Source organism: Sinohyriopsis cumingii, chromosome 2, assembly GCF_028554795.1.
Source record: "Sinohyriopsis cumingii isolate HCF-2022 chromosome 2, ASM2855479v2, whole genome shotgun sequence".
Taxonomy (NCBI): Eukaryota; Metazoa; Mollusca; class Bivalvia; order Unionida; family Unionidae; genus Sinohyriopsis; species Sinohyriopsis cumingii.
The window spans coordinates 81,792,749-81,807,617 of NC_142962.1; the positions used below are offsets into that span (position 1 = coordinate 81,792,749).

At 33.3% G+C, this 14,869-nt stretch overlaps 1 protein-coding gene across 4 annotated transcripts in view; it reads right to left on the bottom strand.

Moving 5' to 3' along the window:
• Positions 1–14,869, bottom strand: part of LOC149805279 (protein trachealess-like) — a 233,496-nt gene that overhangs the window by 12,843 nt on the left and 205,784 nt on the right. For all 4 annotated transcript variants that reach the window (XM_089949123.1, XM_089949128.1, XM_089949138.1 and 1 more), the window contains 3 exons: positions 10,555–10,661; positions 7,954–8,101; positions 1,288–1,415 (listed from right to left, as the gene is read on the bottom strand). In XM_089949123.1, the coding sequence (XP_089805249.1) occupies positions 1,288–1,415; positions 7,954–8,101; positions 10,555–10,661 (383 nt within the window). The remainder of the gene's footprint in view (positions 1–1,287; positions 1,416–7,953; positions 8,102–10,554; positions 10,662–14,869) is intronic.

Sequence of the window (14,869 nt, forward strand, 5' to 3'; positions counted from 1 at the left end):
AAGAAACACTACAAAGCACAAGCAGCTTTTCTTTTCATACAATGGTTTACAATTCTGAGTTGCACATTTAACTAACTGCATGTACAAGAGTTCAGTGGGATGTTGCATTTTGGTTTAAAAAGAGTTACAATGCAAAGAAAAGGACAATTAACAATTAATGAGTTCATAAGATAGACCAAATGGAGGAATAATGAGACCAAATGGAGGAATAATGATAGAACAAATGGAGGAATAATGATAGAACAAATGGAGGAATAATGATTGGGTATATGATTCATGTATAGCCATGTGGTTGGCTGTGCTGACTTGAGGCTGACCACTCCTAACACTAACCTCTTAATGCTGAGCGCCAAACGAGGCAGCTGTTAGTACCATTTTTGTAAGTCTTTAGTAACACTCGGCCGGGGATCGAACCCACGACCTCCTGCATCCAAGGTGGACGCTCTAACCATTAGGCCACCGGAGCGGTCTATTGACTTAGTAACATCTGCTGAAACACAAAGTGGAAACATCGACTGAAATGTTATAAACAGTATGAATTCATGCTTATTTTGTACCCATTCATCATGTTCATATTTACACTGTGAACACAAATTGTGTTGATTTTCAGAAAGTGTCAATGATGTCATACCAGTATCATCTGGGTATAAACTTATAAATATGATACTCGCAGCTGCCTCGCTTGGCACTCAGCATTAAGAGGTTAGTGTTAGGACTGGTTGGACTGATGTCAGGATAATATGACTGGGTGGGACATAATGCTACATTTCTGCTGCCAGTAGCTTCTCGTGGGTCGGTGGTTCTTTCCGGGGTTTTCCGGGTTTTTCCTCCACCATTAATACTGGCCGCCATGTATAGCCTATCGTGCTGAAAAATGGCGTTAAACCCCACAACAACAACAACAACAACAACATTTCTGCTGCATGATGCCCCAGTGCTAGACATCACTATAAACTGCCACACTGCAGACATCGCAATGATATGTTACAGCTATATTAAAAATCCAAATCACACAGAAAAACAAACTTGTATAAACAGTATATAGGGTAATTAGATCCATGTGTAGGGTAACTGAAAAAATGTTCCTTTTTCTTGCAAGAAGAAAAGTTAATATCACTGACCAATTTAAATGCAAATATATGTAATGAATATAAATAAAATATATCTATAAATATTGAAAAAGCATACAATTTTGCCAAATCTTAAAGGAAATTATATTTGCTATAGCATTAACCATCAATTACTTAAACGTTCATGATTTACAATACTTATGCCATCCCAACAAACCTTTGTCAGTTTTGTCCTGGTCAGATTTCTGCTCACTGTGGTCAGCAGTGTCAGAGTGGTCAGTGTCACTGGAATTGATCTTTGGAAGCTGGGCAGTGTCCATTACACATCCATTGTATTCTATTCCACTAGTACCAATAGAATAAACATTTTTATATGAAGATGTAGGTAAGGTAATTCATAATTATATTACAATGTAATTACATGTGGCTGTTACAATGCATCACAAAGACAATACAGTAAGTATGTTTCACTGAGGAAAACATTCATAAGATTTTTCTTCATTTTCAATGGATTTTTATATATATATATATATATATAAAATCGTACATGTGAGAACCATCACTAATGGAAAATTTTGACAAATTAAGACTTTTCATTAAATTCTATAGTTTTCAAAGTATATACAGTGTGACCCCACTATAGCACGCTCTGTTATAACACGAATTCGGACATAACACGATTGTGGTGTGGCTCCCATAATTTCATATACATGTATTTTCTTGTACACAAAAAAAAATTCTTTCTTAAAAGTACGACAAAAATGTAAAAGGTTTATTATCATTTTGGGGAAGAGATCGCATATGAATAATACAAGAGAATCATAGCATGGCTCCAGAAATTTTAAATGTATTATTCTCGTTCACGAAAAAGTAGTTTTCTTCTTAAAAGTATGAAAAATAACGTGTAAAAAGTTTATTTTCTGGGATCATGTAAGGCTTCACCTATGTCGCAAACTTGGATTTTTTTCCTTATTGGTGGCAAAATATACCATCTGGTGAATTTTTATTGGCGACCTTGTTGGCTGTTTAAACTTGTATATACAACCTTTGCTTTTGGAGTGGAGAAATTCAGAGGCCCCATGAAAGGAAGCCGCAAACTGGATATAAAATGCACTGAAAGTTATCTATGTTACATAAACAAATTCTTTGTCCATATTGACAAACCATCTAAACTGTGCATTGTTATATCATAATCTGCTTATCTTGACATCTAGCAAGAGTTCTGTATGCTGTGAAATTTCTGCTTTTTGTTGTTGACATTTCTGGTAATGGAGATCAACCAGACGAGGCATTATCTCGTAATCTATCTTTCGTCGGAGATTTGGCCACTCACTAGTAATTAATATATTTACACAGACTGACATTTGTATGTGGATGAATAAAATTCCTCTTTTTTTCACACAGAATTAAATCCTTCAGAACACTCACATTTTCTGTAATAATCCCAGTCATCAGACCAGAACACCTGCGTCTCTATCGTTCGTTGACCCGTTGTTCAATTTCTGATGCATACATGGAAGGCAGCATCATGCTGCTACCACAGATGTAAAATAAAGAAAAGAAAAGAAAGAAAAAAAACACCCATCTTACTTACTGGTTTATTCAATAGACAGGGAGGAACAGTAACTAGAATAGACCAAACAATGGCCAATTCACTTTTAAAAATGCACCCAGATAAAATAGTTTGCTGAAATTTCAAAGGAAACGATTACCTTTGAAGCACCGATTGTTATGAAAACAACAAAAAAAAGTCTCAGTCATGCAATACAATTATATGATGTTGTCGCCACAATGAGAAATGGGCATCTGTTTGGTTCTCCAAAGCTGTTCTTTAGCTGTTCTGACTTCAATAATACATGCACCCTTCATCAAAGAAAGCCAACAACAATCTTCAATACAAACAACGAACATTTCTTCAAAGGAAGTCAGCACCAAACTTAAATAAAAGTAATGGAATCTGAGAGATTTTTGCATTTTCCAACCTGACTGGAACACGTTAATTGTGCTGTGAAAGTTTCCTTTTTGCAGGGAGAAAGTTTATGCCTAGGAATGCTACCGACAGAGGCTTAAAATGCAAGCTAACTTCTACCGTCTTGAGACATACTGAAAAGTAAATGGACTTCATCATTCATTACGTGACTGTGCTATGTTTTTCCACTGAACAGACCAATATAACCTGGGGGGGTGGGGTGGCGTTAGGGAACTGCGCTGTTTATTGACTGAATCCTCATTTTACAATCATGTCGATAATAATGTTTAATAATGCACTTTTTCTAATGAAGATATTCATTATTCTGTTTAAATAACATTAATTTTCAAAATGTCCAACATATGAAAGATCGTTCCAACTGGTTTCAACAACCATCATGTGTATGTGCAAAATAATCTGTGCATTATGTCACTGCTTTCTGTTTTCTTGATGTGTCTGGTTCCCGTAATGGTGTTTTATATTAACCTGTAAAATCATGAGTCCCCAGAGCAGGGAACTAGACTAACTGTTGATACACCACCAAACAAGATTCCTTTTTTTGAAAAACACACAACATTTATTTCGTGAGAAATCGTCTACGTTGAAACTCAATTTTCGTATTGCTCAGTTAGTACAGTATTGATGTCATGAATTAATTGTTATTAATAATGAAACTTATCATCCTTGATGATATCTCTAAGTGCCAGTTCAAGGATTCTCTGAAACTTGCTTGCCCACAATGGTTTGTATCTGTGAAATCAAACTCTTTATTTTACGAAGTATTCATTTCGCTTGGCTGCCTTGTTATCTTTGATCACAGTTATGAAAGAGTCGGTTAATTTAAGGTAATTTATGTTACATACACAATAACATTTATAAGTGTTTGATTGATCAAATGAAGTGAGTTCACCCAACATATGACCAGGACTGCTAGATTTTAAGTTTGTAGGATTTTCGTGCCTTTTAACTTTTCTTTTATTCCACCTCCTTTATTTGATTCAAAAGACATAACTAGCGTGACAATACAAAGGAGGCCAGCTTTTAACTTAATGCAACAATACAACAAATACTTCCAGAAGTCAGTTATCAAAACACGGTCGGCACCTAATTAGGTTCTCAGAGAAATGCTCGTGGACATAGCTGTTATGGTAGATTAATGCATTTTACATTTAATTACAAGAGGATACATTGCATTTATGATGATTACACTTAAAAGGAACTAAAAGATAGAACCAGAACATAAACTTCTATTGATAAAAAAATTATTTAATTTGTATTATTTTTTAAAGTACTGCTTCCACTCGGCATGACATTTTCACTGATCAAAATTTCCTTACATATTGTTAATTGCGGTGTATTTGGAATGTTGTTTGGAAAGAAAATGTAAACAATTTTATGACCTATTTTTAAATTTGATATTTCATAGTGTTATTAAAATTTCCAGGTCCTATCTACTGTGGTCGATGATAAAACGAGCAATACAACATTTCCATTACCAATTTTGATCACGATTTTCTTCAAGTTCAACAAACAGGGATCAATATTTGGGGTATTTTCTGGTTTAAAAAATGGGATCCACACCTGACCCCGTGTTATAAATGGGTTTGCCAAGTTATCAGGGCACGAGTTATTGAGGGAGTGGTGTATACAGAGTATTCATGTATATGTACTAATTCATGGTTCTCAAAATAAAGTAAACTGTTATATATGCATTCTCTGTTTACACTACAGGTGTATTTATCATTTAATATGCATCGATTTAAGATAGTAACTGTGCCAATGAAACACACATTTTACTGTCGGCATTTATTACCTAACCCCATGATGCAAATTATTTGGGGTACATGCATCATTTGCTTCAGCTAACTGACCTGGCTGCTTATAACATGGTTCGGTCTATAACACGATCAGGTTCTATGGCTCCCAACAACCATGTTATAGTGGGGTCACACTGTACATCTAATGTTTCTGAGATAAATGCAGAAGTGCTTGGCTGCTTAGATAAATATGTATGCAAGAACAGTAGATTCAAAACAAATAAGAAATCTTAAAACACATTGTTATATGATAACTTGTTCTGCGTGAAAATAATTGATTTACAGCAGTTACAACAATCACAATCAAAGAATAATCATATACGTAAAAATATTGTTGACAAAATCTTGAAGCTAAACAGTATATATATATATGATATTATTTTTGAGTAGATATAAGAAAATATTAAAAAGTGAAGTGTAAAATGTAAATTTTTCTTTTTTTCTTTTTTTTAAGGCAAGAGTTGACAATCTGAGTACACTTTTGTCTCCATTATGTGCCAATGCAATTGACATCATTTCTACAGTGACAAAAAGAACTTTCAAAATTTTACAAGTTGAAGACAATGGCTTTTTACAAATTCAGATTGTGCATATAATGCTACAAATTGTGTAGTTTGTCAAATTAGTTTTTTCTTATGAAAATGAAGAGATTTTTATTTTTGTTAACAGATTTCTCACAAAAGTCTGATACAGCAGACAGTGTTGTGTGGGGGTACCATGGCAACATCATTGGGTGGTTGTATACAGCAGTATGTCTGATGTCTTAATTTACCTCTCATAGGGACTAAAAAGATTCTTTAATATGCTGGATTCCCATAAATTTTAGTCCAAACTGAAGCCTTTAGGACACACGGTACTAATGGTATGGAAAAATGGGAACCAGCCTGGAAATGGGTGAACCTAAAGTAGAATATATATTAGTTTGGCTGACCAGGATTGGTTAATAATGTAAGTTATATTTTAGGAAAAAGAATCTTTTGAGAGCTTATCCTAGTTGTAAGTGAACAAAATTTAGAGACATTGTTTTATTGATGGAATTTCAGTCCTTTAACAGTCTTGAGTTTGGAACACTCATTACTAAAATTAGCACCTGACTCTCTGGTGTGGAACTGAAAGCACATGTTTCAAACACATGCAGGTCCAGTACCGTGAGTCCTATAGACAGCCAAAGCAATAGTGTCTCCACAAATGCAAGTGCAATTTACTTTACTATAAATGCAATCACATGATTCTATTTGTGGATAACAAGCAAAAGTAATACATTTTGTAAACCATAGAGTGGCTTTAGGTAGGATATTAAATGTGTATTCAGATATATGAACTGTTGCCAAGAAGGGGGGAGGGGAACAGTGTAGATTTGACTATGTTAGGTGGACTTTTTAGCACTTTTAGCACTTTGGTTTATATCTAAGTGATGCATATATACAATTTACCATTTATAGAGTAATTACAGTAAGCAATATGATACTTCCATGTTGTGTTTTGAAACATAATGATTCAGATATGATCACTGAGCTCTTTTCCACCATGCTTAATGATGAAGACCTCTCATGACTTTGCATTCCTCTAATTTCTTTCAGTGAATGTTTTGAAAGTTCATATTTTGCATTTTAATGGACTTATGTCTACTTTACTTTAGTTTTAAATTATATGTCTTCTGGGGGGGGGGGGTGAATTTTAGGTAATTTTTGTTATTTAAATCTCTTTTTCTGTAATAATACATGTACATATAGATGGTCACCTTGACCTTTTACTCATTAATTACATAATATGACAAGGATGGTAATATATTTAAGTATTAAACTGAAGAGTGATAAATGGTGATATTAAAAAGATAATTCTTATTAGACATCTTTATTTTAATACATTTTCTTATTTTTCTTAAATAAAGCTCAAATACTTAAATGTTGCCTGAAATGTACCATTGGTCATTAGGTGAAGATGAACTTGCAATATAACGTAATATTCACAAATGTAATCTTTGATAAGCAGGACTATGCACATTGCTTACTTATGTACTGAACTACCATTCCTTGGGCTGTCAAGAAAATCAAGGGTGGATATAGGACACACGATACTAATGGTATGGAAAAATGGGAACCAGCCTGGAAATGGGTGAACCTAATAAAAGAGTATATATGGGTTAGGCCAGAGGTGGGCAAACTTTCCAGTGCAAGTGCCGCATACATAAATTTACACCTTGTCGCGGGCCACATAGCTCATTAAGTAAAATAATATTTGAAATAGCAAAAGCAAAAGGTTTTCCTAAATAACATAGTAATTAATTTTCAGTTATTAATATGTTGTTAATATTTGAAAACTTAAACTTCAAACGAAGCACATATATTTGATAAACAGAGTAACATAAACAGAGTCAGTGTGAATGATGACTTGTTCTGTTCCTAGGCCGCATGAAAACCCTTGGCATGCGGCCCGCGAGCCGTAGTTTGCCAACCCCTGGGTTAGGCTGACCATGATTGGTTAATAATGTAAGTTATGTTTTAGGAAAAAGAATCTTTTGAGAGCTTATCCTAGTTTTAAGTGAAAAATATAGAGACATTGTTTTATTGATGGAATTTCAGTCTAACAGTCTTGAGTTTGGAACACTCATTACTCAAATTAGCACCTGACTCTTTGGTGCGGAATTTAAAACACGTTTCAAACACATGCAGGTCCAGAAAATGCCGCAGCTCATATCCTTTCCTCTACACATAAGCTGACATCCAGGCTTCATCTATACTGATAAATATAGGTTTGATCATGAGCATTCAAAAATTTTAAGTTTTTGAATTTTTATTATCACGGTGTTTGCATAGGTTTACAATGGAAATTGAATTAGTACCGTGAGCCCTTTACTCTTGATTCATCACTACATGTACAGATCTGAATTATGGCCAAAATTTTCATCTGTGCTTTTCTGTTTCAAAGTTGCTTCTCTATTAACAGAATGCCATTTTGACTTCAACTATATTTTTCAATCAGGAGTGTGAGAAAAATAACCTTTCATTATGCATGGTGTTTGATAGGAAAAATACACCTTGGGGATGAGAATTCTTGTATTCTACCTGATGCATTTGAAGGATTAGTAAAATGATACCTGAGAACGTAGAAGATAGCCAGAACTGTATGTTCTTCAACTGTCTTAGAATGAAACAGAGAGGTAGCACACATTTGGACCCAGAAATAGCCACCATTTTTATTAATTAGTCGAATATAATCAGAAAGCACCTGACCTTTGGATAGGACTGGAAAAGAAAATAAAAAATTTATAAACACAATATAAATTTGGTAGTAACTGAAATCAGATGCCTGTAAAGTATCCAAGAATTCTGTTCTTTTAATCTTGCTGGAGAAAATTAAAGTTCACCTGAGGAATGAATCATTCAGGTATATCGTTTCAGTTGCAATCTTGATGGATGAGACTCCTGACGATCTTTATAAATTACTCATTTGACTTTAACTGGAACTTTCAGTGTTGATATTATCCAGAAAGCAATAACACTGAAAATGTATTATTACCGTTATTAATCAAGACCAGTATAGTACAAACAGCTTACATATAGTATTATAGTATTCTACTTATAAGACAAATCCAACTGCACAAACATCATATAAGCTGATCTGGGGTCTCTGCTGTTTGTTTCAGTGAGACGTTTTAACAAACTTTATGGACCTATAATGCACCAGCAAATCAGGGTCCATGCTACTTCCAGTTAGATCTTTAGAATTTGAAAATTGTCATGCAATTAAGTAAAATTAAATTTTACAATAAAAATCTGGTATATGGCTCCAAAGAATTACAGACATTGAACACTTTTTAAAGTGAAACACCATTAATAAGAAAAACTTGTGCAAACTTTCAACACTGTACTGCTTATCTGAAATGCCCATATCTTGTCTCAATTTCTGGTGGAATGCTACAAAGTTAAAATTAGAGTCTTGATGACCAGACTTTGAAAAGCATCCACATGACTATCATCAGTTCATGAAATTAGGGTATAAACATATCAAGTCAAAGATAAAAATCTAGCCATGCACAAGAAAATGGATTGATTTTTATTTCTGGAGCAAACATTTATATTTTTATTTCATGGTTGCTGTAAACTACAAATCTGTTTATAACCGTCTGTGAGGGTACCTAATAGTGGGTGTTTTTAATGGTGGAAAACATTCTGCCTAAATTTATTATGTTATAATCATAACCTCCCTAAATCTGCAAATATGCATGATAATAAACAAGTTCACACTATGCATGTGTATATAAAGTACTTGAATTTTTATTGAAAATCTAAAAGTCCATTGACGCTACCAACACACTGGGCAAACAGAATTTCCAGGAATTCAAGACAAGACAATTTCTTCCTTATAACTGTCCAGTGGTGAAACCATCTCTGATATTCTTCAGCAATAACAAGATTTTCAAATAAACTGCTGTGCATGTCAGATTGACACCACTGTTATTAGGACCAACATTTCAGAAGATTGACACCAGTCATTAGGACCAACATTTCATAAGATTAACACCACTGTTGTTAGGACCAACATAAGACTGACACCATTCATTAGGACCAACATAAGATTGACACCACTGTCATTGGGACCAACATGACATAAGATTGACACCACTGTCATCAGGACCAACATGAAATAAGATTGACACCACTGTCATTAGGACCAACATAACATTGATGCCACTGTCATTAGGACCAGCATGAAATAAGACTGACACCACAGTCAATAGGACCAACATGACATAAGATTGACACCACCATCATTAGGACCAACATAAGACTGACACCACTGTCATTAGGACCAACATGAAATAAGACAGACACTACTGTCATTAGGACAAACATGACATAAGAAGTCTCTTGGATGAAACTCAATGTTCATATGACTTTCTATTTGGAGACGTAACACTAAGAATATTGTCAAGACACACAGCTAATCCTGCATGTATAACATTATGCATTTTTAATATATTCATTTTTTTTATATCTTGCTTTTGGGTAACTGAATCCCTCATTAAACCCTAACCCTAACCCTAACCAGATCTATATTTTATTTGACTTTGACATTAAAATGTCATCTTGTACCTTGAATTTGTGAATTTATATGCTACTGTTTAATTACAGCAGAAGCAACAAGTTCAGCAATGCAGCAAAACAAAACCCATTTCCTGCAGCCATTTTTTTAACACTTTGTAACATTTCTTTCACCAAACAGACTAAAAAATTAAATTAAAAATAACGTGCTAATTTTTTGAACTGTGGTCTTTGCTGAATGCAAATGACAACTCAGACTACACACTAGTTGTCAGACTATACACTAGTTGTCAGACTATACACTAGTTATCATGTAAACAAAAAAGATGGACACTTGAAATTTGAAAACAATGAAATGCATATGATTTAATGAGTAAGAAAAGTTTTAATTCACTACTGAAAAAATTAACAGGAAGTCAGATGATGAAAGTAAAACAGTGCCTGTGCCAAATTGGACTGCAAAACTGAATTTGCTATAACATGAGGGGTATGCTTGTTTCTGCATAAAGTTTCTGGAAAGTTTTCAGTTACAAAATGCCAGAACTATTTAAAGTGAAGGTAAATGTTTTTAATGCAACAAGCAAACAAACTGAATTCACTCCAAAGACAAATAACTAACTGATGCAAACCGTGTGTGTGTGTGTGTTACTTACGATCAGTATGTGTTTTACGTAGTCTAGTGAGATCTCCAGTATGACAGTAGTTATATAAAACATTGCTGCACAAATCCTCTGGGAGCCAATCTGTCAGGTTGGAGATCCTGTCAAAATTGTCAATAGATCAATGGGAAAATGGTGGAGTAAGTCATATAAACAATATATACCATATTGGTTGTAAATCTTGGGACACAAAACTTAATTAAAAAAATTTCCATGTCCTAAATATATAAAATTTACCATATCTCAGTAATTGTAGACAAAAAATATCAATAGCCAAAAATTGGTAAGATTAACAAATCATTAACAAATCACACTGCTGTGACCATCTGTCAATAAATTGTAATGAACTACTATAATTATTTTTTTTATTATTTTGCATGTGCATATTGTCTAATTTCTCCAACATGAAATTAAATAAATGTAAACAAAGACTTCATAATTCATGGGCCAGTTAGAGTTTACCCAGGAGACCTAGATGTACAATAATATACAGTACTTAACACAGTGCAAATCATGCATAGCATCACTTATATTCTTCTTTATTCCCAAAAATATTAGATACAGATCTTGCCTTATTCAATGTTTATACCAGACTGCATTCTTCCAAATCACATTTCAGTTAGACAAAACAACTGTTCATTTACGTTTATCCATCTGCTCACATGTTACTGTTTTTCAATGATATAAGGAATCCTACAAACCCCATACTGACACGAGTTATTCTGGAGTTTATGACACTGGTTGACATAGCAATACCATCTGTATTTAACATCAATACAAGCCAGAACATATTCAATACGATGAATGGAACATTCAGGTTATTTCTATTATTATTTGTTATCTTAATTTTTATAAACTAATAATGACTGACAGATGCTTTCAGGATGATTTTAGCATGAAATAAACTGATTAAAAAAATACTTACACACTCATGTTTACATAGTTTATGTGTGTGATGAAGAGAATGACATTTATTACTGCTATATTATCTGAAAGGTCCCGATAAAGCTTGAAATTTAGTTTTATGTTCACCTTCACATCACCTCCCCTATCACAAATTTGAAATAGTCAGTCCTAATATGATTGATATTTTCTTTGTTCTATACAGATAAGCATATCTTGTGGTCAAACTACATCAGAAGCACTTCTGACAATGCATACACTAAGGGTGTCAGAACAACTCTGTTCTAACAATGCATGCCCTAAGGTTGTCAGAACAACTCAGTTCTGACCAGAATTCAATCAGATAATCCAGCAGGAAAATTTAAACAACAGTACCGTCCAGTCTCAGAAAAGTGCAAAGATGAACACTAATAACACCTGTATTAATGGGTAAATTCTAACACTTTAGTGAACTACTGACAGTTTCCAAAGTTGTATCTAAATTAAGACAATATTCCACAGTCCAAAGAATTTTAATGACACAATTATAGTTTATTTTTTTCACTTTTTCTGTGTTGTAATTATGTGAATGTGTATACACGTGTGTGGTTATATTTTACATTGCTATGTCTACCAACTACTTTTTGTCTGAAAGTTTATATAAACTGCTTCGAAAGAAATGTATTTTGTTTTATTTTATTCCAATTTAAATATCCAGTGATTTTCAATAGCAAGATAGCTTATTCTCAACTGGATGGTGTCTCTGTTTTTGGATCATGCACTCTGACCTCCCTTGGGACCTTCAAACTTTCTGGGTCTTAAAAAAACTCAGCACTATCTGGGAATATGGCAGGTATGAAGTTTACTCAACCCAAGGTACACATCCCAGGTTATATACTGTGGTATCCACCCAAGGTAATTACACATCCCGAAGATTATTTAAGATCATGTTTTTGAAACACAACCATATCCAGGGGTTTGAGATTAATAAGAAAAAATCAACTTGCTTGTGTGACACATCATGTTATTGTAGGTATGTACTAAACAATTAAAAAAATGACACTGACATACTTTAAGACTGAAATTAAAAACTACATTAAAATGTCACACAATTCCTCTTCTTGGTGAAATTTATGTTTAAAATAATAGAATGTAGAGAAAGTTTGCTTTTGAGAAAAGGTAGTAAAGAAGTTATTCAAGACCTATTCCCCTCATCAAATTATGAATGTGCTAAGAAAATAGTTCCAATATTAGCTGTTTTGTTTGATTCATACTGCTACAAACCTATATTTTTTAAAGAGACATCTATATGACATAGATTTGTAAGTGACCATTGGATCTTTTGTTATCAAAAGATCTCAGTAATATCATGTGATTATGTGTGATGAAGCAAGAGCACTAGGGAAGCAGTCATAATGCAGGTCTACCAAAATAACAGTCATCTTGAAAATCTGTTTGATTTTGCTAATCTGTGATATCTCTTGGATATGTCATCGATATTTAGCATGAAAATACAAATGGTATTATCATTTTCATGTTTTCTTTGCAAAATTTGTGAGAAAAATGATTTTACTGTGCGAGTAATGAATCCATGGTGAGGATGTGACATTGACAATCAAATTGGAGGTAATATCTCAGTTGCCTAATCTTCAGAAATTTCTTCAACTTCCATTATTTCAAGTCATATTTGGTATCACTGAAAAGCTAAATAAATCTTTTGCTGAATGCTGAAGTTCAAGAAAGCCAATTTTACAAAGAAGGATAAAATTCTGTGTGTGAATCAACTTTAAAATATATACCAATTTTCTCAGTTTTATTTATTTCTTCATCTTGTATTATGTCATATTTTGGTACCATTTTGAAACTAAATAAATTTTCTACATTTAATTTTAAAAGCAATATCCAAGATTTAAGAAAAGCTAAATATAATTTCAGTGCCATATAACTTTTAAACTTGTGAATAAAAAAATCCATCTTTGAATTAACTTGAACACAATCATCAGACATATCAACTGTCAAACTTTTTCATGTTCTATTAAATTAAACCGTATTTATTGTCACTTTAATGCTTAATAATTTTTCAATGGACTAAACAACATTTTGAAAAAGCACATTTCAAATTTAAGGACAGTATTTAGGATCTAAACATAAGGAACAATGCTATATTTTAAATGATTCCAATCTACTCTCTGACACACAGCAGCTGAATATAATGCAATTATGCATCTCCTAATTCCTTATGCCATCAAGTTATGTTTGTATTATCTAAAAGCTGACTAAATTTTTATGTCAACTGTAGGATTCCTTTTTCCAAAGTTAATTAAAAATTTACTGGCAGTATCAAGGATCAATTTCAACCATAAATAGCTATTTTAAAATAATCTAAACTTGACTACTACCACATGTCTCTAAAAAAAATGATTTGTTCTGATTCATGCCTATCTTTGTCATTTATTTGAGATTGATTTGGTTTTAAGAGATTAATCATTTTCTGCAGGGACTCCAGGTGGCTGAGTGGTCTAAGGCGTTACTGATCACTGATATCTCACCTCTGTCCATGAGTTCGAGTCACAGGTTTGGCCAATGTTGGTATATGAGAAAACTTGCCTGTTGCTTCCCATGGATCATGATTCTTCATGTGGGTTTTCCCAAGTTCTTCTTCCACCAAATATACTGGCCACTATGTATAGCCTATCTTGTGTTGAAAAACATTACACCTATAATATTTTCTGCAAACTGATAACAGTTTTATTTGTATTATTCATTTTGAAACAATTTTAAATGGTAAGAAAACATCACTTCCCTGTCTGATGATAATGAAATATGATACAGATGTGCAGAACAGTGCCCTACTGTATCCTCAGGAACCTTTATCAACTGGCTTTATTGACCAAAATCTTCCTGTTGAACCAGAAAAAATGTCATCATCTGTTTACTACCTTCCTCATTAGCCACTCTCCAAGCATAAATGAGCACTTGCCTGGATACACACCAAGTCAATATCATCGTTTCCATATAAGGGTGCCACTAGATGGTACAAACACAGTGGGAGTGTTGCAAATCTCTGCACTATATATGTCTGTGACTTTTATAATTAATTTGTAAATTTTTTTGTTTGCATTTATCTCTCATCATAATTGTCAGGTTTATTTACAAGTTTAAATATCATAAATTACATTGTGTATAGATATTTCATTTCCCATATCAAGGTTGTTTCACAAGATTTATAAATTAAACATACAGAACTTTTGATTTCATTTCAATACTATTCTTCAAGGTCACATTTGGATGAGAGTCAGTAAGCTGAAATTGCATTTCTCATTGATACAATGACTTATCTTTTGCTAACTTTATGCTGACCTACCCATATTTTCCTTCCACTGAAAACTATGTGATCCATTGCTTACATAAATCAAATAAAGTTGCA